Source organism: Anas platyrhynchos, chromosome 4 (assembly GCF_047663525.1).
Source record: "Anas platyrhynchos isolate ZD024472 breed Pekin duck chromosome 4, IASCAAS_PekinDuck_T2T, whole genome shotgun sequence".
In the NCBI taxonomy this organism is placed as follows: domain Eukaryota; kingdom Metazoa; phylum Chordata; class Aves; order Anseriformes; family Anatidae; genus Anas; species Anas platyrhynchos.
In genome coordinates, this window is record NC_092590.1 from 23,264,477 (window position 1) to 23,288,790 (window position 24,314).

A 24,314-nucleotide genomic window follows, 5' to 3' on the forward strand; every position below is an offset into this window, starting at 1 on the left:
CCAGCCCTATACAAGTGGGAAGGGGGCTGCCTTAAGAAGCCAGAAGCTCGCATCCTGAAGCTGGCTGACTTTCGGGCCAAGGGGGACTCTGAAGCAGCAGACAAAGCTGATGAACTTGTAAACTTTCCAGCGCTCGGGCTTTATTTGTCCGAGCCTGGTACTCCCCTCTGTGGGTGGAGAAGCCGAGGGGCTGGCTGACGTCACCCGAGGAGCAGGGATAAAGCCCGGCACCCGCAGCTGTGGGGTGACCCGTCCAGCAGGTGCCCTGCCAGCAGCACCCACCTCCCCACAACCTACAGGAAAAGAGCGGGAGAGCCCCAGGACACACGCCCACGATGCCCCAGAACGTTGTTCTCCAAGGACCAGCACCCTGGGGATTCAGGCTCTCGGGAGGAATAGACTTTAACCAACCCTTGATCATAACCAGGGTACGTACCTTTCAATTTCCCTGCTGTTTATTGCATTTTCTAGCTATTGCAGATGTTTGCCCCTTAGTTTTCCTCAATCTCAAAGATGCAGAGAAAAAAGTGTGAGTAGATGAGCAAGGAGTTACTAGTTACTAAGAGGAGAGCTAGCTGAAAATGAAGTGTTTTTACAAGCTTTATCTGTCTTTCTAGGATTGCTTTATTGGTCTAAAGGAGATTAAGTGCATTTTCTACTCATGCCTCAAAAATTAAAATCGAGTGCCTTGGCAGCAGGAAAACTCTGGCATCGCTTCCCTGGGCAGTCAGATGAGAAAATAAGTCCTGAGCCTCCTGGAGGCCAGAGCCCAGCTCTACCATTTCCACAGCCGTCCTGTGCACTTACTGGGGGAGAAAGTGCTGGGCAGCAGCTCCTCATGTCTTGTATGTCGTGTGCTTTGTGCCAACTTCACAAGATTGATCTGACCCTCATTTAATTACAGTAAAATCTGCATGTTGACAAGGAAGGCAACAACACCTGTTTTTATGTGCATAAGTTTTCACTTCCATGAATGTTGAATCAGGGAATTACCTAAAGTTACCTAATCCTGAATATGCAGGAGAGAATTCTTCAGTGCTTTCTGCCATATTTAGTAACAGACAATTTCTATTACACGCACACCACTAAAGGGCAGCAAGAGCCTGAGTCTTCATTTTTCCCATGGATTTTGAACTATTAATTGGAATTTATTTAAGAAACTAATTACTTGATGCATGTAGCATGTAAAAGTCTACAGGTATCTACAGATACCTGTATGCATCTACAGATATAGATCCACCAAATGGCCTTAAAAATAATTTGATATTTTTAAAAATTGATAGCTTTCATATTTTGAAAATCAGTATTCAGCACAAAGATGAGAATTATTATCTTCCTTGTATTCTTGCTGCTTCTCAGCACCTAACACACCAAGTGCATGTTGCATGAGACTCCAAATCATCCATGCCTCCTCCCCCCCCCCAAGCCCTGCACTATGACTCAATATATACACTATGTCTGGTATTAAATAAACGTCAGGAGCCTTGAAGGATGGATACCGCTGGTGATGCCTTGCAGTAAATATGCTTCCAAACAGGAGTCTTCAGAAAGTTTAAGCACAAACCCCTCACATATTATACCAGTAAAAGTTAGTTTCATTTAAACACTTAGTCCAGATGCATACAAGCATAAAACATTACTTATTTTAAAAGTAAGCAAAAGAGAATGGTATTACTTGACTTTATGTGACTTCAGAACAAATGTTCATCAGACGTAGCACAACCTTTAGACAAACCAAAAAAAAAAAGAAACTGAAATAGAAAAAAAAAAAAAAAAAAGAAAGAAAATCTCTGGATATTTTGGGGCCTTCATTGCCTTTTATGGGCCTCTAAAAGAAAAATAGTTTCCATTATCTCTAATGAAAAATATTTTAGCAGTGTCTGGTTTGTATTTTCCCTGTGTTTAGATTAAGTACAATGAAGTTTAAAACTGTAGTAACAAAGGACGTTACTATAAATGTAGCTTTCTAAAGAATAAATGATTTTACAATTGACTCATACCCACCAAATGCCTCACAAGACATAAGCCACTGGCTTCTAGCAAATTATCTCAATGCTCAAAAATCACATTATAAGTAGATCTATGAAATTATATACATATATATATATATATATATATATATATGAGAGAGGACATTTAAGTCTGTTTAGTCTGTTAGACATTTAGTCTATCTACCAAAAAAATTAATGGTAGATTTGTTTCGTATTAATATATTTGCTATCACAGTATACATTTAGAAGAATCCTTAAATAAGTATTAATGCTGTAGCTCTTAAGAGCTGGTGAATATTTTGCAAGATTAAAACACCCTCTTCTTTACAGTCTAGATTTTCCTTTAATATAAGGTATCACCAGCCCTCCATTCACATTTGCCTTAACTGTTCTGACAAGAAGTATTATTAGCCATTAAAACAATAAATAGAAATCATTTTAAAATATTTTGAAAAAAAATAATAGGACAGCTGTAAGTTTGGTTGGCTATAGCCCCTGTTCAACAAAAAGGAGCTTTTACCAGGACTTGTCTGAGAGACAGACAACAAGAGATCATCTTACACCTGTCTAAAGAACAGATGTCATCTCAAAAATTCATCTGCAGTTTCCCAAGCAAGGCAATTGTCTTGACTGTTTCAAGCAAATGCAAAAACCACAGCAGGTCCCAATCACTGGGAGGGAAGTAGACCAGGAAGGGACTAAAAATAGATGCATTCAGTTAGTTGCTTGATTTTTGACCCTAGTAGAATCTAACTAGAAATCAGGAAAACTTTCCTTAAAATCCTTGGGACTTCACATAGATGCAAAGGAATTAGGTAAGGGAAACTGATCAAAACCCCAATCTTAATAAAACTGACTAACTTCAGTCTGTACTGAACAGAAGATCCGGGGCTAGGCGTTTAGAGGAATGCCATCCTAGACTTTAATATTGAATAGAGTTACAGAAAATTAAAGCTTGTAGAGGTTGGAAGGAATGGTAAAATATCAACTCTATATTTAAATTCTGTCTTACTATAAACATTTACAGATCACAATGGAAGTGTTTATATTAACTCAGTTTTATATTTAGCCTCTGTCTGCAGACATTCATACCTCTTCAGAAAACACAGAGCTTGAAATATTTATGAAGGTGTGTCATGAGAGGTTTCATAAGTCTATTAAACAGATGATGAGAGTTTTTCTTCAAAGCATCACAAAAGACATTGCCCTGCATGGGGTTAAATAGTTATTTTATCTCCAACAACGTCAGGATGATCAACACATATCCTTGTATTTATCCAAATTGGAGTTACCTAGGATACAGGAGCAACAGATGTGCCATACAGACACGTCCTGAAGAGCAAGGCTAACATTTTCAGAAAGCACCAGGAGGATCTACTTCATGAAGCAGGGAGTGGCAAGCAACACACACTGTGGTCATAACATGGTTCTAAGAAGTCACAAGCTGCATTTCATACATCATGACTAAGTTCCTTACGAAACAGCATCACCTGCATTGCTGAGGTACCCACAATATCAATATCACACCGTGATCTTGCAAGGCACAGCCTGGTCCCTTCCTATCAAACGTAACTCTGCAGCACTTCTTCTATTTAGAATATCAGTCTGGCTGCTAATGCTCTGTCATGGTATGGAACTGTCCTGCAGTTTGTCATCCCGTGCATATCCACAACATGCTAGGCAAAGTCAGAAGCCATTCCAGGTTACAGGGAGAAGCATGATCACACTTCACCCATGTATTTGTTACTACCATTATGTATGCCATCTCAATGTGGCTTATTTAAGCTAAAAGCTGTTGAAGTTTTAAAAACAGACAGTTTTGGAGACCCTAGACTTAGAACCTGAGTAACTTTCTTGATTCTTGCTCAAGGCACCTTAACACTTTGTTCCATATATACTTTGATTTCATTTAATGAAATCAAACAAAAAAAACCCTTAGGGCTATGTCTCTGAATGTCACTGATGTTGGCGCATTTCCCTGAGGTATGAATTGCACCACACCGATCACCTTGAAAGATAGGGGCCACTGCTACTCAGGTGCAGCAGAACTTAAAGTTCAGTACTCTAAGGAGTTTGGGATCTGGATTAGACATGAATAAATATATGTTTTCAGTATTATGAGCATATTTATTAGGAGAGGCCAAGCTAGCAGGAAATACAGTAGCTACTGTAAATTGTCCTTAAACACAGTAAGACCACAAATGATTTTGCGTGTTGCCCATCAATGGCAGGTCACACACCTGAGCATTAAGTGGCACAACTGTTAAGCAGTGTGCTATTCTGCTATTGCGTGAAGTCAGGAGAGAGAACTGAACTGGCAGCTGAGACAGAAGATTCAAGGACAAGTTAAAGCAATTACACAAATTGGAGTGGAAATTATTTAACGCAGAAGCGTGAAGACAATTTTCATCTACTTTGAAGTTATGATGAGTACAGCATTTAAGTGGTGAGCTGACAGTGGAACTACAGAGGAAACAGAAGAATTAAGAATACAGTTGTTGTGTTTTGGTTTTTTTTGTTTTGTTTTTTTTTTTTTTAAGAGCAATCATACAGTTGTTTACACACCCACCCCCAACGCAACAGGGAAGCATGGTGACATTTGTTTTTCTCTCTCAGTTTTTAAGGTATGTATGCAATTTAAGTAAGCAGTCACAATTTGTTTTTCAGATTACACCTGGAAGCAAGGCTTCAGCTGCCAACCTGAGCCCTGGTGATGTTATTGTGGCTATTGATGGCCTGAGCACAGAGAACATGACACACAATGACGCCCAGGAGAGAATTAAAGCAGCGGCACATCAGCTATGCTTGAGAATAGAGAGGTATGTGTGCACATCTGCTTGCTCCTGATGCTGCCCAACCAGCTGATTAACACAGTCTAACTATCATACAGCCTAACTAGGTAAAAGAGCTTTAAGAATTTCGCAAAACCTTTAAAATTACAACCTACCTCACCAGCTACAGACCAGGCCAGATTCCCCAGAGCACACCCTCTGGCACAGGAGCAGCTTCCCTCAGGCAACTCGCCGCCTTCACTGAGCTACAAACAGACCACTTACTGCCTCCCCTGATGTCACAAAGCCTACATTTGATGTCAGAAACAGACAGCACTTTACATTCTTTGGAAATTAGGAGCTGTAAAGTGCCACAACAGAGTCCTTGGGTAGTTGTCACTTTTTTAGTTACTGCTCTGCTCTGACACTGCCCCAGCTCCAGATGCTGATCATTGCCTCCTGTCCTCAAGCACAGGCAAAGCTGCTAGCATATCTTCCCAGTTATGGAAAGCAACGTCACAGCACACTTTCACAAGGAGGAACAAATAAGGGAGGCGTAAGGCTTTCCTTTATGGTCACAATATACAATATATAAATTAAAAAAAAAAAAAAACACACACACACACACACACACAAGGACTTTCCAAGCAACGTGAAAAAAAGAAGAAAAAATCTCTCTTACCTAAAATGCAGGAGTCCAGAAACTTTGTGTGGTCATTTCTCTCCACTAAAGCTACCAAAAAAAACCAACCTGCATCTACACATCTCCTAACTGAATTTGCTCAGCCTTTAATCAGAATCACCTGGCGTACTTTCCCAGCTGTCTCCAGGAATCAGCCTGCTCAGACCAACCTGATGCCCTCCAGGAGGCACAGCACTTCGTTACTGCTGACCACAATATGCCTCTCTAAATAAAGGAGTATTTTTCTTGGAAGGAGAATTGTCTAGTTACTAGAGCTCTGGTCCTGAATAAAAATTTCCCATACTTAATGCCAGTATATCAATCTGTTACAGATTGCAATATACCATTTAGCAAGTATTTAAAAATATGGTAAGTGTAATTGCCTGTATGAAATATGTGCATATTTAAGAATATGCTGAATATTTAGATTTGTATAACAAACAGTACTGCTATGTACACACAAGATCAATATTTAAGAATAATATTACAACATTTCAAAATCAGCTACCAAATTTCCTGTTGTCAGTGAAGGCAGAATTGTAGCAGGTATTTGCATGTTTGCTGTCCCTGATTAAGCAACTGAAAGAGCCACATATGAAGCTTTTATTTACAATTGTATATATACTTTGAAAACCAAGACTGCAATCCTCCTGCATTGAAAAATTAGCCCTTATTTGGATATTGTAGTCAAAAAAAAAAAAAAAAAAAACACAAAAACTGAAATTGCTGAGGTTTAGGAAAATTACTAATATATAAACTTATTTGTGAAAAATATTAACCTATCAGCCAGTAAGAAAAACAAAACTGTACAAAGCTTGGTCTGTCCTGGTCATAAAGGGACTAATTTGTCTTTGCATTTCATTAACTATTAAATTATTTCCCATTGTTCAAAGCACTTTTTAAAATTTAAAATAGAAAATTTTTATACAGTTTATGTACAGTACACTATAAACTGTTAAGGTATTTTTATGTCAAAATATTAACAAAGCATAGAACAAACTACAAATTTCCACACTGCATTATATTTTACATGGAAATATACAAATATACAGGAATTCAAGTTAATTTCTTCCTTTCTTTCTCTCTAGGAAAGAGACTAAATTATGGTCCCCACAAGTTTCAGAAGATGGCAAAGCACATCCCTTCAAGATAAATTTGGAAGCTGAACCACAGGTATGAATTCTTAAAATTTACCTAACCATTTTCATTTATCTTTTTACACTCTAAATGATCTCACTCATGGTTATTAAAATTCTTTGAACACCACTTCATCTGTTATCTGCCAATTTAAGATAATATGAACCATGACAGGCATCATATATCTTTCTGTATCATCTATGTATCATCTATATATAATATATGTATAATTTTATCTGACTGGATGTTTTCGGTTTTCAGCTGCAATTGAAACAAAATGTTACCGATTTACAGTACATTCCCATTTTCTTTAAAACTGCACACATCACCATAGTTCTACTACAGGGGAAAAAAAAGAAAGAAAACGCTCCTTTTATTCTGATGCTGTTTAAGATGCTTTAACTCTTTTAGAGACTTCACCATATGAGTTCAGGACTAAATGTCAAATACCAAAGCAATCTGTCCATCACATCAGAGAAATTCTTTTTGATGTAACAGGCACATAAACAGGAACATTTATTAATGTTGGGACTCTTTACCTCCATATACTTTTGTACCACACCACAGAACTGAAAGTTACTAAATTGTACAAAACCCACTCAGTGATCAATAAGCAAAACGTTCATCACTTCTGAACAGCAAAAGCAATTCCAATCCATTTAAATCCTTCTCTCTCTTCAAACTCACAGCCAGTCCCTTGTGAGGAGCTGTGAGCAGATGTTTTCCATAGTTAATTAGCTACCTGTTGTCTACAGCTAGTGCTTGATTCCTTTGTCATTCCTCCTTTTACTTACATGAACATTTGCTATCGTCTCAAGAGGGAAAGAGAAAAGAGCATTCTGGTTGCAGGCCAGGATCAAAGCAAGTATGCCAAGTGTTTATTTTGTGCTGTCCCGAAAAAATAAAATTTAAAAATTAAAAAAAAAAAAAAAGCAGATTCCATTTGATCAAATTCTACATAATAAATGCTTCCACCAGTTCTGTTTTCACAGTTGCACTCCCAAATATGAATATGGCATTTCAGTGTTCCAGTTCTCTCTCTTCTTTGCAAACTAAAACCTTTGTGTTAAGTGATACAGCAAAGTTCACCAGAAACAATCCACCCTTTTCAGCAGTAAGAGTGTAATGAAAAAACAAAACAAACAAAACAGCTATTTTAAGAGGTGTTTTTTTTGTTTGTTTGTTTTTTGGTGGAATAGCTAGGATATGCATAGAAGAAATAGCAGAGGAACAAAGTCACTACAAAAGCTGTACAAAAGGCCATGTAGGTATGTATGACAGGACAGTAATCCAGTAATCCCTGTGCATGAAAGCTGCATTCCTAAAAAGAGCAGTTACTTACAAATAGATCACAAGACTTCAGTAAGTGCTATTTGGCAGCCTTCTGAAAAGTAATCTCCATTGAGCAATTAAAAAATATATATTTCCTAGATTTAAATAGTGAACCTCTCCATTTTGTGTATGTCTACCTCTTTCCTTTATCAGAAAATCAGGAGTACTGAATATATTCAATACATAATAAGCCTCAGAAAAGTAGCAATGCTAGTAAACAAATATGCTAAACCACTGTAGGGATGATTTACATTTTAGATTAAATTCTTCCATCCAAGAACCTTTATCTCTCTGATCTATATGTGTGAAAAAAAAATGCCTTTTTTCCATAACTGCAGAAATTCTACACTTAATTTTACTGCATATTTAGTCTCAGAGCCAGACCCATCAGTGAGGGTGCCAGTAGTGCAAACAATTCAGCATGAAAGTTTCTTTAACCTCAGGTGACTATTTACAACATAATTATATGCCATGTAAGTCGCATTAGAGTGTGCTGCAGTCCAATGATGAATAATAACCTTGAAGACCAGGCAAGTCAAAAAAAAAAAAAATATCCAAAAGCAATTAGGTGTTACTTCAAATGTAAATCTTTTTTATCCAAAAGTATTGCACATATTGGTTGGTCTGCAGAAATGGAAGATCACCGAGTTCTATAAAAAGCATTTCTTCCATTTATATAATAATTAGAATTACCCAAAAGGTCACAGATGTTACAAATGCAGACGGAATTTTTCACTCTTGCCAAGTTCGCTAAGAAAGTTTCATGAGGGGAAAGTCATTAATTTAAAATACATTGGGAGCTAACTAAATAATAATAGATTAGTTTCAATTACTATAATAAATAAGTTAAATAATAATAATTAGTTGCAAGCTAGTAACAGATAGTTATAAATGACAGTAAAACATGCTTTAAGTTGTTCACCATATCAACACAAGGCAAAAGAATGTTTCCTTTCAACAGATGGAAAGTATTCTACAGATGTTTATAGGAAATCTGATAAACAATTAATGCTGTGCACAGGGCAGCTCTGGAACAAGGAACCTTTACACAGTGGAAAGCTTTTGCATTAGGCTGAGCAGCCCCAAACAGTCACTTGGAGACTGACAGAGGGAATTGTCAAAACACCATGAAAAGTCTCCCTATTTTTTACTCTGGATAGAGCAAACAGAGACAATAATCCCAGCAAGTAACTTCCAGCAACAGCTGCTGATTAGGAGCCAATCTTGCAAACTACATGTTCCCTCATAAAAACCAACCACCTAATTTTGTTAACCTGGAGCAACCTATAGCATGATGAATAACAGGAAATAATAGACTACTTGAAGTATTACTAATACAATCCCTTCATATTCACTATAAAAGTAATATAAGGTTCTCAAATAATATAATTAGGAATAAAAAATCATTGTAAATGACAGTATACCTTATTAAAATTTATATATATAAAAAAAAAGCTCATGTGTACCTTCCTGATGTATTGTCAATGTAAAACAATGCTATGACCTGTGATTTTTTTTCTCATCTACCTTTTTCACCTCATATAAAATTGTTTCCATCACCATATTTCTTTAATTGCTTTTATTTGGACTTAACTTTTTTTTCATTGCTTTAATCTTTGCTATTGAACACTTCATTAAGTGTGACTAGACCTTTGTCCATGAAAGACATATCCTTGGAGATAAAAATGTATTTCATACAAATAGAAAAGTATAAAAAATGCAAACAAACCAAAACCCTATTCTACAAAGTAAGCTTACAGTCTATTAACACTTATAGTCAAGTTTTGAAACCACATAGTCATGCTAATGTAGTTTTGAGAATCTAGCCCATCTTACGTAACAGCATTCAGAGATGATGATTTTAGTCCCCACTACCTCCAACAGGTAAACACGTGTGTACTGTCATGGCATTTATCCTCAAGGAAAGCCAACACTTTGTTGCATTGCTAGACGCATTTCTGCAGACTTTTGAGGCTATGTTCATTCTGTTGCTGATATTTATCTCAATGCAAAATGCATTAGTCTAACAAAAAGGACATTGGTCAAGTAGAAATATTTTTAAGAAACGAAATACTGTAATTATCAAATATTCCTGCTTAGGAATTTCAACAACCTGCAGTTCTCATTTAGCTTTGGAACTAAAGGAGGACTTCTCACAGATTCAATAAGATCCAATAAACACAAGAGCTGGACTATTTGCTGTATGTTCTTTCACTGACATTTTATATGAATAGATGAGGCTGGTTTTTTTTTTATAACGAAAAAAAAAAGAATTTAAGTTTAACTAACTGCAAATACCTGTTTCAGAGCTGTTATATTGTAAACATGCTATTATGGTGCCATGTCTTCTGTGCTGTTCGTCAACAAGAATTAAACAGGCAATGAAATGACAATGTTCATGGTTGTTTTTGTTTGTTTTGTATCATACATGGATTTAAACCAATTTAAAACATTTTATATTAATATCTTTCATAAAGTAAACATGATCCTAAACAGTAGAAGCTTACTTCCATTTACTAATACATTTTGTCAACAGCAACCCAATTCTACTAGACAGAAATGAAGAACTGCAAGTAAAATCTCTGTGCTCGTTTATCTGATTGCTGCTTTCAGTAATCTCTTCCAGTGTAGTGCTGCTAAACATTTCCATTTAATAAAGCTGCTTTTTACTGTTTGCATTTCTGGCTGCACACTCTATATAACCATGACTTTTCTTAAGGTTTGTTCCTAAATATATTTCTAAAAGCGTTCAGATTTTTCAAATGAAAACTACAGGGCCAATTCACATTGAGGCATTCAGAATTTTTATAAATTATTCACCAAATCTTTGAACAGAGACTTGGTATTTTCTGAAGAAAAAAAAAATAAAATGGCAATAATGTTTGGGGAATAAATAAAAACCTACAGATGTCAAAAATGTGTCCATGTTTACCTAATCTGGTCTTTTTATCTTGATTTATTCCATGGATTTCAGTATTAAAATTATATTGCACTTGTTGCTAATAAGTTGTATTTTATTTCAACCAGAAATTTTTCTAGCATTCCTAAAGGTTAGGTAATCTAAAAAAGGCATTTCTACATTTAAAAAAAAATACAAACTTGGTTTAAAATTTTATTTATCAGGAGACTGATTTGTATCGCTTGCAAGATATGACCAAAAGACCACAATTGCACCTGAGTAATGTTAAAACTGAAGATGTTTGATGTGTCATCATTACAAAGTATGTGATAGTAAACGCATAGCATAAACTGTACACAGTGATTAAGTCAAAAGCTCCAGTACCTAAGGTACAATTTGGAATAAATCTCATTCAGGAGTATCAGAATTTAAACTCTCTATAGTCATAAGACGCAGCGTGATATCAACATAAATACAGAAATGGTCTATAGCAGTATACGTATCTGTATAGTATTGTAGATGTATTCCTATTACCCCATCACATTTTCTAGCAGAGATTTGAACTCAAAAGTTAGGAATAAGAAAGGACTCAGCAGGTGTGAAAGTCCTATTCTCACTTCACGTTTCATCCTCTGCAGATTTGCCTAAATCTTTGGAAGTCCAAACACTATGAAAAATACACATCTCAAAAACAAGACCAAATCAGAGAATCGGCAGAGATATATTCTCATTGAAATATAATTTATTGAACATATATTTCTCATTATAATACTAATGATCTGTGCTATCTTACCATTGCAACTTCCAGTCAATATGGGGGGGAAAAAAAGGCAGAAATCAGAGACTAACACTAAAACAAAGTAATTAACTAACTAAGTATATGTGAAACATTTCTAAACAATGAACATAAACATTGTAAAATATAGAGAACGATACAACAGGTTGCTATAATATTCATCCCTCCCATTTCGTCATATGCTACTTACCAGTGTGGAATACCTTCTTGCCCTGAAGCACAAAACAGTCTCTGAATGTATATGGCTTAAGTAGTGAATAGAAAATTCATGGAAAAATATAGTGTGCTTGCACCAGTTAAGAAATAACAAAGTTGCAAAAGTAAAAAATGCAGAGATTAACAATACTGATGTTGTCAGTTTTACTCATTACTAGCTTTGGTGTGCATTGTAGCTTTGTGTATTTTGTCTGCCTATCACGTACAGGAATTCAAGCCTATTGGTACGGCTCACAACAGAAGGGCCCAGCCTTTTGTTGCAGCAGCAAATATTGATGACAAAAGACAGGTAGTGAGCTCCTCCTATAATTCTCCAATTGGGCTGTATTCATCTGGCAATATACAAGACGCGCTTCATGGACAACTGAGGAGTCTCATTCCTAACTCATCGCAAAAGTGAGTATTGGTATCTCCTTATAATAATACACGCTCATTTGTGTTATATCACTATCTGTTCTGTTTTCAATTAAAAAGTCCAGCTCTTGCTGTTTTGGCTGATAATCAGGGGTTTGTTGATTATCCAAAAAAATTGTGATAATTGAAGCAGTTTTTTTCCAGCACAGAAAACTCTACACTCAACTCTGTAGTAGCAGCACTGCAGGTAGCTATAATTTGCCCCGTGTTGGGCAGCAGCTCTATCTCTCATCCTTCTCTAACTGCCCGTTATTCTCGAAGTTTCTCAGCACAAAAGTGATGGTCTTCTATGTACCAGGAATGTACAAATAAACATGCTTACTTCATGGTTACAACTTCAAACATTTATTACCTACTTTTTAACTAGAAATAAGCATCTATAGGCCAAAGGAAGTTATTTTAACCCTCTTGTCTTTACAGGATATCAACTACTTTGAACACAGGCATAATATTCGGCCCAAACCTTTCATACTCCCAGGCCGAAGCAGGTTATAAACTTGGAGTGCTGTGATGGATTTGCATGCATGGTGTTATTTTTTAATGGATACTCACAACCCATATTAATGGAGCATACTGAGGCATTTGAAGTTAACTTACAGTGGTGTATAACTTAATGCTGAAATTTAAAAACCTGAGTTGATGGACTTGCAGATATCAGGCTTGAAATTCAAAATTTCCAAAAGAAAGTAGGACGAGACTCTACTCTCAGTTTTACAGATGCAAGTCTGAAGGAACTATATTCATAAATATGATTAAGATTACAGTGTAGCACCAGGTATTGTACACACAAATTTACAGAGCTGTGGAATTCTTCTGCCCAAGTGCAAATATATGTAACTTCTTAACTTGCTAAATAAAAGATAGCTAGTTTTTTTTAATTACCATCTATGCTATACAGAGATTTTAAGTTTATTTTTCAGCAGACGGCTATTCAGAAGACAACCTAATGACCTAATGCAGTGCTAAAACAGAACTACCTGATACTAAGACCTGTAAAGCTCTAGAATGCAGAAAACATCATATATTTACATCCCTTGTTTTGGTGTAATATTTCTCTATCATAACTGAGGGCGAAATGCCTGGCTTACTATGATTTACAATATTAAATAGACAGAGGAAAAAAACAATACAAATTCTGTGGTTAAAATGCAAGGAAGTTCAAAAAAGCTTGAGTGATGCAATACGATGCTATCCTTTATCCTTTCTATCAGTAACAGGGTTTACTGGTGGATTTAGCGTTCTGTATTTCATACTGAAGGTCAAACTGCCTGTATTTTAGTTATACTATTTTGAGTCTGATAAACAAGACTTTTTTAAAAAAAATGACAATCTCATATGGATTATCAATTTTGTAGGATGTGTTGCTTTGGAAACATATGTGGCCTCTAACAGCAGCATTTACATGTAGACTAGACAAAAAAGATGACAAAAGAAGATAGAAAATAAAGAAGATTAAAATATAAATATGTGTATATATATGTAAAAAAAAAAAAAAAAAAAGATAGACAAAAGCCTAGACTGTCTTTAGGACCACTCAGTACCATCTGCAGGTACCTAATCAGATTTACAGAAGCTCAACTGGGTGTGTTGGGAGCCTACTCTCGTAATTTAGAAATCTCAATTATACAATATTTTCAGTAAAAATGATGAAATAAATGGCTATTTTCCAGCTTGCCAGATAATACCAACCTGTCAGAAATGCACCAAGTCACAGAACTTTAGCTGGGCAAGTCTGTGTGGTGTTTTAGTGTCAAAGAAGTCCATATTTACAAACTGCAGAATCTCTGATGGAGAATCTTACTTCCACAAAACCCTGGCTGTCACACTGTTTGTCTCCTACTTTTTCAGCAGTTTGGCTGTAAAAATACTCTTTGTTAAATACAGCAGAAAAACCCAAACCTCCATCTTGATTGCAATTATCCCTTTAGAACAGACAGCTGAGACTAAACAGCATTGACTAAAAGAAGAGCTGATTCTGGACTATGGGATTGAACTAACAGATTTGACGTTAGCCATAATTTTGGACTGGACTTTGACAAAACTAAGTGGAAATTATCTTCTTTATATATGATTATATTTTATTTATACTTCACTTTATTCTGTTTTAACATTACTTCCGCTGTTCAGAGCAAGATTTATGCTTTTTCTGTCCTTCTCTTATTTTCCATTTACTAACACTATTAGCACCGACAAAACTTATTTTACTGCATAATCTAAGGGTGGTCTTACTATTTTACACACATACACACACAAAAAAAGGGCTGTAAATTTTTAAATTGCCCCATGTATTAATATTTTTGTCTGACTCGCTAGGTGATAATACAGAGCTTGTACTTTTGCTTTCAGACTTGCCTACCATTCGTGGAATTACCTTTCTTTTGATGTGCCTTAAATTGTAGACAAAGTATTTCCCTTCACAATTTTGAGAAAGTGGTCCTACACAAATTCTCCATTGAATCAAAGGGAAAATTTGGGTTTTCTCCATACACGAGTAGTTACTGGGCAGAGTACTGCACTGCACAAACTGTGAAATGTAATACACTCCCTGGTTTACACAGAATCGTTCATCTTGGAAAGAACTAACATAACCCTGATGTGCAGGTTGGAGGAAAAAGATTAAGCATTTATCATCTCTTGACTCTGAATTTCATATAAATGGTAGCCTGTGGAAAGCCTGGGTTAAGTGCTGGTACACAGCAACAGGAAGAAGTATCCCTGAACCAAGAAAGCCTCTGAGGTGCTATGGAGAAACGACTGAAGTATTGAGATTAGTGACATTGAAAAAGACTAATGCTTGCATTGTTTTACTAGTTCTTCTTAACAGACTTCATGTTGCTGTGCAGCAACTTTACTCCAGTAATGTAGACCAACATTGATAAAAAATTTCACATCCTTTTTATTTTATATAAATCACATGTAAAATCTACTTGAAACAATTATTTGAATATATAGCCACTGTTTTTGTGAAGGACCATTTTACATTCTACTGGAAACACTGTAATTTAGAAAAGCAAAAGTATGCCTGGCTATTTTCACATCTTTTTTTCTTTGGAATATGCAACAAATATTTAACAAATATATATATATATATATATATATATTTATATGTTGTTAAATATATTTTAAAAGATTAATAAATACCAAGGAAATGTAAGAAATGTTGGATTTATTATGTGACTTTATAGTAGTCTCTTCAGCCTCAGATGGATTACGAGGTACAGGACTGGAATGGTGCATTTAGGATTCCAGTATTGCAGGTGTTTATTCAGTCATTGACACGTACAACTCGCATAACTTCTGTAAGTTACCCTTTTGGAGATCTTAGAAATTACTCGCTTAGAACAATGAATTTTAGTGAGGCTTAATTAATCCTCAAAGAAAATCTAGCATTCAAAATGCAAAGTAATACTGTGTTCTGAATTATTCAATCTATTATATTTTTGTCTTTAAAGATAATGCATGCCAGAATTTTGAGGAATGCTTTATAACTGGCATTGATGCTTTTACTTTTCAGTGAATGCACATACTTTTGCTTTTCTCTACTTTCTCTACTTTGGCTTTTCTGTATTATATTCATGCTTTTCAGCCTTGTTAACATCACCGTATTCCTGTACTTTTGTCTTTCTTCTCTATAATCCGACACGCACTGCACACCTTTCTGCAATCTGGCTGTAACGTGCAATTAACACAGTGGATGCAGTACTCCTTCGGGGATTGACTGTGGCAGTGGACGCAGCACCCCCTCTTCCATTAGCACCGTCAGCTCTATCTGCCCCACCGAGCTGAAAGCGGTGTCTAAGATGGCCCCTAACGTTCCCCTGGAAATGGAGCTGCCCGGTGTCAAGATTGTACATGCTCAGTTTAACACACCCATGCAGTTGTACTCAGATGACAATATCATGGAAACACTGCAAGGCCAAGTTTCTACAGCTCTGGGGGAAACACCCATCATGAGGTAATTAGAGCAGTACGTTTAATATTGTTGGATATACAAATTCAGAATATACCTACAATCCCAGGCTTTAACAATTTACATGGTTTCTACAACAAGTGAAAGGGTTAGAGAGAAACTAAGTTATTTAAAAACATTATGTATTTTCATTAATCTATTAGTAATTTATGACTTTGAATGAAAAAGTGTTAAAAGTCTTTCAGATTTTACAAATAACTCTTTCATAGGAAATCATCTCATAGTTGTAGCTACCAAGGAAAAGCTGATTCAACTGTCTTTCCTGTAAGCTGACCTACCACTCCAATTCAAGATTGATTCCCTCCAAAATTCACAACTATTTATTACTGTTTTAATTGTTGCTATTTAAGAATTTATTCTTATTAACTGTTAATGCATTATTATTATTAACTGACATTACTTTCAACCATTGAAATTCAAGTTATGAAGCTTAGGAGATCTTGTAGGTATTCGTGCTCTTTAGCTCCCACCCAGGACAACTCATTCAGTACCACTAGATTTTCTCCAAAAAGAGCTGGAATTGACTTTCTAGGCCTACTGAGAGATCTCTGTAAAGGTCAAAAGCTGATTAATGAATTTTACCTGCTACAGGAACTGAAAGGCAGGTAGGAACCTTGTGAATCTGGACAGTACTGATGAATAATAAAATGTTTTAAAGCTCTACTCATGTTTTTCAAGGTACAATTTATCATTCATACTGTTTTATCTCTACTTTTGCATAATAGTAACTTATTTTTCTGTTTCACAACAGTACTTAAGTTAATAATCTATAATATGTATGATGTAAACTAAAGCTAATTACTAATACTTTAAATAAACAATAATCTCTGGCACCAATGAGTCTTTTTCAGCACCTTGCAGAACTGGGCTGTTACTAACAGTAAAAATCATATATGTCTAGTATTGAAGTTTATGCTACTCTGATGAAAACAAAACTGTACTTCATGAAGTCTGCTGAGTGATGTTACTCTACTGCATGAATCTTATCCTCAATCAAAAAAAAAAAAAAGACAACTTACTTTTTCCTTATTCTGAAATATGGATTAAGCCCGGAGTAATCAGGTTTCATGAATGCCTGTAGCATTCCCAGTCTGAGAACTGACTGTCTACACAGGTTTGAAATCTCTCTTTTGTAGTGAGATTCATTTTCACTGGGTATGAATTTAGAAATGTTTTCTCATACCCTTGTGCCTGATTTTTGGCTTTTGTATGTAATTGTATTATAACTTTTTGACTTTTAGGAATAGTTTAGTAAAGAAGAGAGAATCAAGGGTTTAATTAGATATTTTTAAAAAAGAGCTCACTCTTTAGATTAAAAGTTTACGAGGAGAGAAGAAAATGGTATTTTATTCACTGGCTTAAAAATGGCTCAGAGAAAGCTGGTTGATTCTTGAAGATGTAAGCAATTAATATAATCAACAGTGGCCTCTAGCTAGCTGCCCAAATGCTGCTGCTCTTACTGTGCCATTTGACAGTCTAGATGTTATCCTGGGAAACAAACAAAATTGTCAAAAACAGTTTCCTTGTGAAATTAGTGGGGGGTTTTGTTTGTTTTTGTGTTGTTTGTTTTTCCAGTAGCAACTTAACGTAAGGTTCAACAGAGAGTTAGAAGCCAGTTGTAACAGGAAATTTAAACTGGACATTTACACAAATATCAGTGAGATAACAGGCTGCACTGAAGTGAATTTTGACCTTTCTAATTAGTCCCAGTAGCAGTTTGAAATTTACAGGTGCCACACATTTGGCCTAATTCCTGACAGTGCATGCAGTCATCTGCTCTTCTTTTCAGCTACTCAAGATGTTAGTTATCATGATCAATTTAAAATACTCGGCACAGTTTAAAATACCATGAAATATTCTTGGTACATTCCTTAGTTCACAGGTCATTGGAAATTCAACCATCAACTGTTGTCAGGGAGTGTAGAGATAGGACAAGGAGTAATGGCTTTAAACTAAAAGAGGGGAGATTTAGATAAGATATTATGAGGAAATTTTTCACTCAGAGGGTGGTGAGGCACTGGCACAGGCTGCCCAGAGAAGCTGTGGATGCCCCATCCCTGGAGGTGTAAGGCTAGGCTGGATGGGGCTTTGGGCAACCTGGTCTGGTGGGAGTCATCCGTGCCCATGGCAGGGGGTTGGGACTGGCTGGGCTTTAAGGTCCCTTCCAACCCAAACGAGTCAGTGAATTTAAGTGTTATTTGGACAAAAATTTACCTTATATTTATAAATCAATAATACAATTATCATAAAATTGTCATTACAAAAAAATAAGTCATGTGCCATTCTAATATAATTTACAAAATAAATTTTCCAGTCAACAGTGTTTATCTTACGATGTTCTCTACCACACAATTCTTACTTCATTCTCTTTTGACACCTCCATAAATTAAATAAGTAACAATTAGCTTAGATAAATAATTACCTGATTATTAATATGAATTTGGCTGACTGAGCCAACTTCAAAAATTAAGAATATCTTGACTTCATGACACTCTTCCAAAGTGTTTGTTTAGGTTTTGGCTGGCCCCATGTAAAGACATGAGCTGTGATTTTATCAGCATTCTTGAGGCCAGCTGCTGTGACAATGGAATTTCTGGATACTGTACCAGAGAGCATCTGCTAATACAGCAGTTGATCACAAGAATGCAACTGCTTTGAAGTTAAATGCAAGTACTGGCTTATTTCCAAATGTTGTTAAGAGCCAGGGCAGTAATTATGGAAATACTGTCATGAGTTCATAGATTTATTTTTGTATGAATTCCACTGAATTTTTTTCCAGTGCATTAGATCAAGAGAAGACTATATAAAGCAATACTACCTGGAGGAAAGAGCCCTTCAGTCGTTGTAGAAATTCACTCGCCTTTACATTTGTTTCCTGAAACATATTCTATGCCTGTCAGAGCTATTGCTTCTAAGTTATGTTCATTAACTGCTTTATCTGCTCTTCCTCCCTGCGATGCAGTGACCCAGCTCCCACCGCGGTGCCTCAGTCCGACGTGTACAGGATGCTGCACGCCAACCAGGAGGAGCCCAGCCAACCTCGTCAGTCTGGCTCCTTTAAGGTGCTCCAGAATTTAGTCTCCGAGGAAGGTGGTTAATAATGACATATTCTACCTGTTCAAAGTATTTCTAAATGTTTGTGGGAAGGGGGGGATCTGAGAATAAAATAAGAAAGATCAGAACTACACGAAGTTCTGACAGACCAAGTCCTTTTGAATCTGACACAAGCCTACTAACATTTTTCCCCTGCCTTTTATAGCTAGCAATGTCCCATGTGAGTGAGATGGGGAATGTTAATTACATTTTTCAGAATCTCTTCTCAGAATTTTAAGACTGTTAGTGTACAAAGTTGATTACAGCTGAATGAGGTTTTATGCAAGAGAGCTTTTGGCATAACAAGAAACAAAACTCTCTCTTCCACATCCAGGAAAAGAGAACTATAAACCAACTCCCAAAGTAAGTTTTACTCATCCCCTCTGCATTTTAAATAAAAACTGAAGACAACAATACCATTTAAAGTCATATTTCCTTCAAATGAAGAGGTTTTGAAAATAAAAAGGAACATTAAACTAAAAGCTGTAGGTTTCTTACATTTACAGTAAGCATAAGTAGTAAAATATAACCAAAAATAACCTAAAAATATTTAAATATTTATCATTTCAATTTTTATACCTAAATATTTTCCAGAGAAGGAATAAATATTTCTATTTTTTCTGTACATACGTTATTGTGGGATTCTGGGGGTAATCTTCTTCTTGTACTTTGCTGTATTTTCATATTTGTATTATGTTATAAATCTTTCTGGATTTCTTGTATGGTTAGTTATACAAATAAGAACTAAGCTTTCAAAGAATATGTCTTGACTATGTTAAGGTGCTATGTTAAAGCCAAATCCTCCTCCTTCTCCTATTATACCCAGGATCTGCAACCAGTCAATTAGCAGATGCCTATGAGACAGAAAGCACTATCTTTTTAATCAGCTGTACCTGCTTTTTGGCTATAGCATACAATATCCTTCCCAAGCCCAAAGACATGGGATCTGGCCCACTAAACTCGTACAGAGAAACTTCATTATTAGTTGGCATAAGTGAACGCCTGGAAATACATCCAGAAGTGTGTATTTACAGGAAAAGTGCTTAACTGCTTCAGCTGCTTTTATATCAGCCTGTGCTTAACAGAAATGTTTTGGTTCTCAGATGGACGCCCTGTGGGTACAAGAAGTGTGAAAGCACCTGTGACAAAGATACCCACCGGCTTGCCTGGTGCCCAGAAAGTGCCACAGTGTGACAAATGTGGGAGCGGAATTCTGTAAGTTGTTTCTTTCTAGTTTTAGAAATCTCTAGCGTAAGCACATACCCTTGAACACCATCACAAATGACAGGAATCCTTATCAAGTGATGGTCTCTGCCTGAGAGACAAAAAAAAATGCTTCTAGAAAACAGAGATAAGAGCTACTGATTTGAGATTTAGGTCAATATATTTTTACATGTTAGCCACTTTAAATACAGACAATTTCAGTTTTGACAATGTACTGTGGAAGTTTTAATTAAGGTGTCTCAGGGCCTTTTGCAAGCCAATCATTAACACATGCTAATGAAAACAGCAGTCACCCGTGCTGTGTTGTGTTAGGCTGTGAACTCGCCAGGTTGCTCAGGGGTGTAGAGCACCCCTCTCCCAGGTGAGTGGGAGTATCTGGAAAACTGAGGCCTATTTTGAAACTTCAGATTTATGTTTGAATGACATCACTAACTTCAGCAAAGGACACAGATAGTGATGAGCTCAGACCGCAGTCACCAAGGAAATGTGTGTTATAAGTTCATTTACCACTATTTTGATAGGTGGGACTGTACTTTCTGCGTAGCCAAAATAACGTGATTCTTCAAACCCTGTTTCTCCAATAAACTATCAGTCTACATCATCCCCTCTAATGCCTTTTATATCTCGCTTACTCAAACTCGATTTCCAGTCTTAGATTCTGCAGTGCCTGGCAAAACCAGAGAAACAAAGGCCTTCAGAGAGATACCTAGAACTTGCTTTGTGTCATACTGCTGTTTCTTTGCACTGTAAATTCCTATGAATTAATGGTTGTTTTTTTTTCTTGTAATTGTTTCCATATAGAGGGACAGTGGTGAAGGCACGGGATAAATACCGGCACCCAGAATGTTTTGTGTGCTCTGACTGCAATCTTAACCTGAAACAAAAGGGCTACTTCTTCGTGGAGGGCCAGCTCTACTGTGAAGCTCATGCGCGAGCTCGCATGAGGCCACCAGAGGGATATGAAGCAGTTACTGTTTACCCAAAATGCTAGTCTTACCTTAGCACACGTATACATGCATGCACACGAGAGGCCATTACCAGCTTAGAACTGCAGTACAAGTATCAGGACTCCCGCCTGAATCCAAAGTAGCAGCTTTTAAACTGTCTCTAATGGGAATCTGAGCAAGGTGGGAGTCCCTATTAACCAGCAGTAACGTACTATACCAGTAAAATTCTGTCAAAGGATTATCTTTGAAGTTGCCAATATAACTCGGTGGAGTATGAACTAAAACAGCTGTACTGGAATAACAAAAGTGAAACAGCAGAGGTATTACAGGATCACTACAGTATATCCACACATCCTGTAATCAAGACATTATTTTTAACATAAATTAAGAATCTGTGCAAGCAGCAAAAAACACTGAAAGCCTCATTGTGTTACAGGCTGTGCGCTACCAAATACAGAAAATTGACAGATCATTAGATAAGCAGCTATTTTACGTGGATAGTACAAAGCAACCAGATGTTCATGTCTGCTTCAACCATCTATTATTCAAGTATCATTAATGTGTGCCAAAAAATAGATTTCGCTTACTTTGCTTTGAATTTGGGGTTATATTTACTTAATTTTCTGATGCAGCAAATGTGATGAGGAATAAATACCGATTCATACAAGAAAATGCCTATTGAATAAAGACCATTTAGTAAGAAGTAAAACAGTTCCATGTTGTTTCAGTGATTTACAATGAAATTAGCTTTCACATCACTTCGCAGAAAATTGTTCTGAGGCATGCACACACATACATTGCTTTTTGGAAAAAAAAAATATTCTAATAGGAACTCACTGCAAAGCAAGAATGAAAGTAAACTTAAAAACCTTTCTGCAGAAAATGGTACTGTTATTTGCCTCTCCATCACTTAATTTCCTTAATAGTTACAATGGAAAATATCATTATAATACCTTTATTTCTGGTAATTAAAATTTGGACATCTTTTAAAATGACTGATAATAGGCAGGAGAAAGATCTTTTATGAAAAGCCTGATGAACTTCCAAGGGGGAGGTGGGGACGGAGCTGGATGAAAACAGTTTTTAAATCAACTTCTGAAACGCTTTTAAGGTTTGAATTGCTTTAAGTTAGGTGCTAGCTGCATACACATACACCTGTCTGACAAATTCAGCCTTAGCATTTTCCAAAAACATCAACACCATTCATCAATTCATAGCAGAAGTGAACGACTCACGGGCAAAAAATCTTACATACTTTTCCCATTCTAAAATACATAAGAAGCTTAAAATGTAAGCAGAATAGAGAATCAAAATTAGAAGCTGTATATACTTTAAATTTATTTTTAAAATTGAGATGAGTCACAAAGCCTGAAATTAAATGCTTGTATACTCGAAGACTTTTCAAGGTGTCTTTAACTATCATTTCTGAATTTAAATGTTTTTAAAATGTATGTGTCCCTGCATTTAAAATTTAAGCCTGCGTACCAAAAGCATACAGAGATGCACCCTTCTAAAGGTTAGTTCCTGAATTTTTTTCAGGCACAAAACACAATTCTGCTCCTCACGTATCATGGAGGAGCAGAATTCATAAAGTAAACGTGAAAATCATTTTGAGAGTGCATATAATGTGTATTTTTACAAACCTGAAATGCCACTAGTGTTTTACAATAATTGCTTAATGTTCATTTATTTGTGGAGCAAATGAAAGTAAAAATAAATCACTACATACCATGAAAATTCTGTGTTTCTTTTCAACAGGTAAGAAAAATGAGAAAGCGTGAGTGTCAAGTGGCTTGACAATAATAGAAGTTTGGCATTTTCAGACACACAGAGCAGTATGCGTTGGATTTATCAAACAGCTGGCAAGAATGAAACAATTTTTAAACGAGGCATTTGAACATATAATCTGGGCAAAATTAGTTTTCTGACACTGAATGAAATTATGTGCTTTCAAAACTGAAGACCTCAAACTCTCTTTAACAGGGCAAACATACCAATCAAAAACATGGGGAAACTCCCAGGAATGTAGCTACAAGAAGTGTTAGGTTAAAAGAAAGTCACATAACATGACTTGATGCCAAATCTTTGGGGGAAGTTCAGTGGCATTGCATCATGGCATGGTGCTATTCTGAGAGGTTTGAGGTCAGAGATGACTTTCATAGAGTGAGAAGGTAAGCCTATCTAATTGCAAGGACCAACCTATGTGAAAATGTTTACACCAGTGTAATATAAAGGAAGCACAGATTTGCAATTCATACAGGGACAAGAATCTTTGATCCTAATAGAGAAGAAAATTAGGAAATCACGTCCTATCTTCTTTTCAGACTGGGAGAATACAGAGATTTAAAAGTGAGAGAAAGATACAGCAATTCTCTCTGCAGCGTGCTCAAGGCCACATTCTTTACCTCAGTAGGGTGTCAGGGGTTACTGGCACAAATCCTTCCTATGTAATGTGTCCAGCTAAAGAATGATCCACTTTATCTGCTGGCTTAAGAATGGCACACCCAGTAAATCATGATAGCGTAATGCTACTATGCTGCTCAGCTGTGACCAGGCTTTTTTAGATACATATTACACGCAGAGCCAGCTATGGCATTTATTTTTAGATGGAGAGAAAGATAATAAGTGTGACTTCATATGCTTGTTATCTGAACTCTTCAAATGTTGATCAACAGCTGTGAAAAGCTTTCCTCAGTTATGCTACTACTGCATAAACAGTGGGGCTATTCTGTGAGACAGTAAAAACTTCCATGAAATTGTAATTCTCCAAATGAGCAAGATAAGAATTGCATCTGAACACACACAGATTAGTTTATAGGGTGCTTTTGTATCAATTGTTCCA

At 36.2% G+C, this 24,314-nt stretch overlaps 2 protein-coding genes across 10 annotated transcripts in view; one reads left to right on the forward strand and one right to left on the reverse strand.

Annotated features, from left to right (window-relative positions):
* PDLIM3 (PDZ and LIM domain 3) lies at positions 1-23,209 on the forward strand. 3 transcript variants are annotated; one of them, XM_005008982.5, is made up of 8 exons: positions 1-428; positions 4,659-4,810; positions 6,533-6,617; positions 12,659-12,726; positions 15,930-16,193; positions 19,171-19,298; positions 20,405-20,516; positions 21,327-23,209. In XM_005008982.5, the coding sequence occupies exons 1-8, from the start codon at positions 336-338 to the stop codon at positions 21,514-21,516; spliced, it is 1,092 nt and encodes a 363-aa protein (XP_005009039.1). In that variant the 5' UTR covers positions 1-335; the 3' UTR covers positions 21,517-23,209. The 3 variants fall into 3 exon arrangements, with proteins under 3 accessions (XP_005009039.1, XP_005009041.1, XP_005009043.1); XM_005008984.6 differs by lacking the exons at positions 12,659-12,726; positions 15,930-16,193 and adding an exon at positions 12,033-12,220 and having other exon boundaries at positions 3-428; XM_005008986.6 differs by lacking the exon at positions 15,930-16,193 and having other exon boundaries at positions 6-428.
* Positions 1-24,314, reverse strand: part of CFAP96 (cilia and flagella associated protein 96) — a 90,714-nt gene that overhangs the window by 38,289 nt on the left and 28,111 nt on the right. The window lies entirely within an intron of this gene.

What these genes read in the sequence shown, in the direction of transcription:
- PDLIM3 (XM_005008982.5), top strand. Translation starts at nt 336, where the DNA reads ATGCCCCAGAACGTTGTTCTCCAAGGACCAGCACCCTGGGGATTCAGG. An exon ending in AACCCTTGATCATAACCAGG is followed by an intron (nt 429 to 4,658) that starts GTACGTACCTTT and finishes TTTGTTTTTCAG; the next exon opens with ATTACACCTGGAAGCAAGGC. An exon ending in CTATGCTTGAGAATAGAGAG is followed by an intron (nt 4,811 to 6,532) that starts GTATGTGTGCAC and finishes CTTTCTCTCTAG; the next exon opens with GAAAGAGACTAAATTATGGT.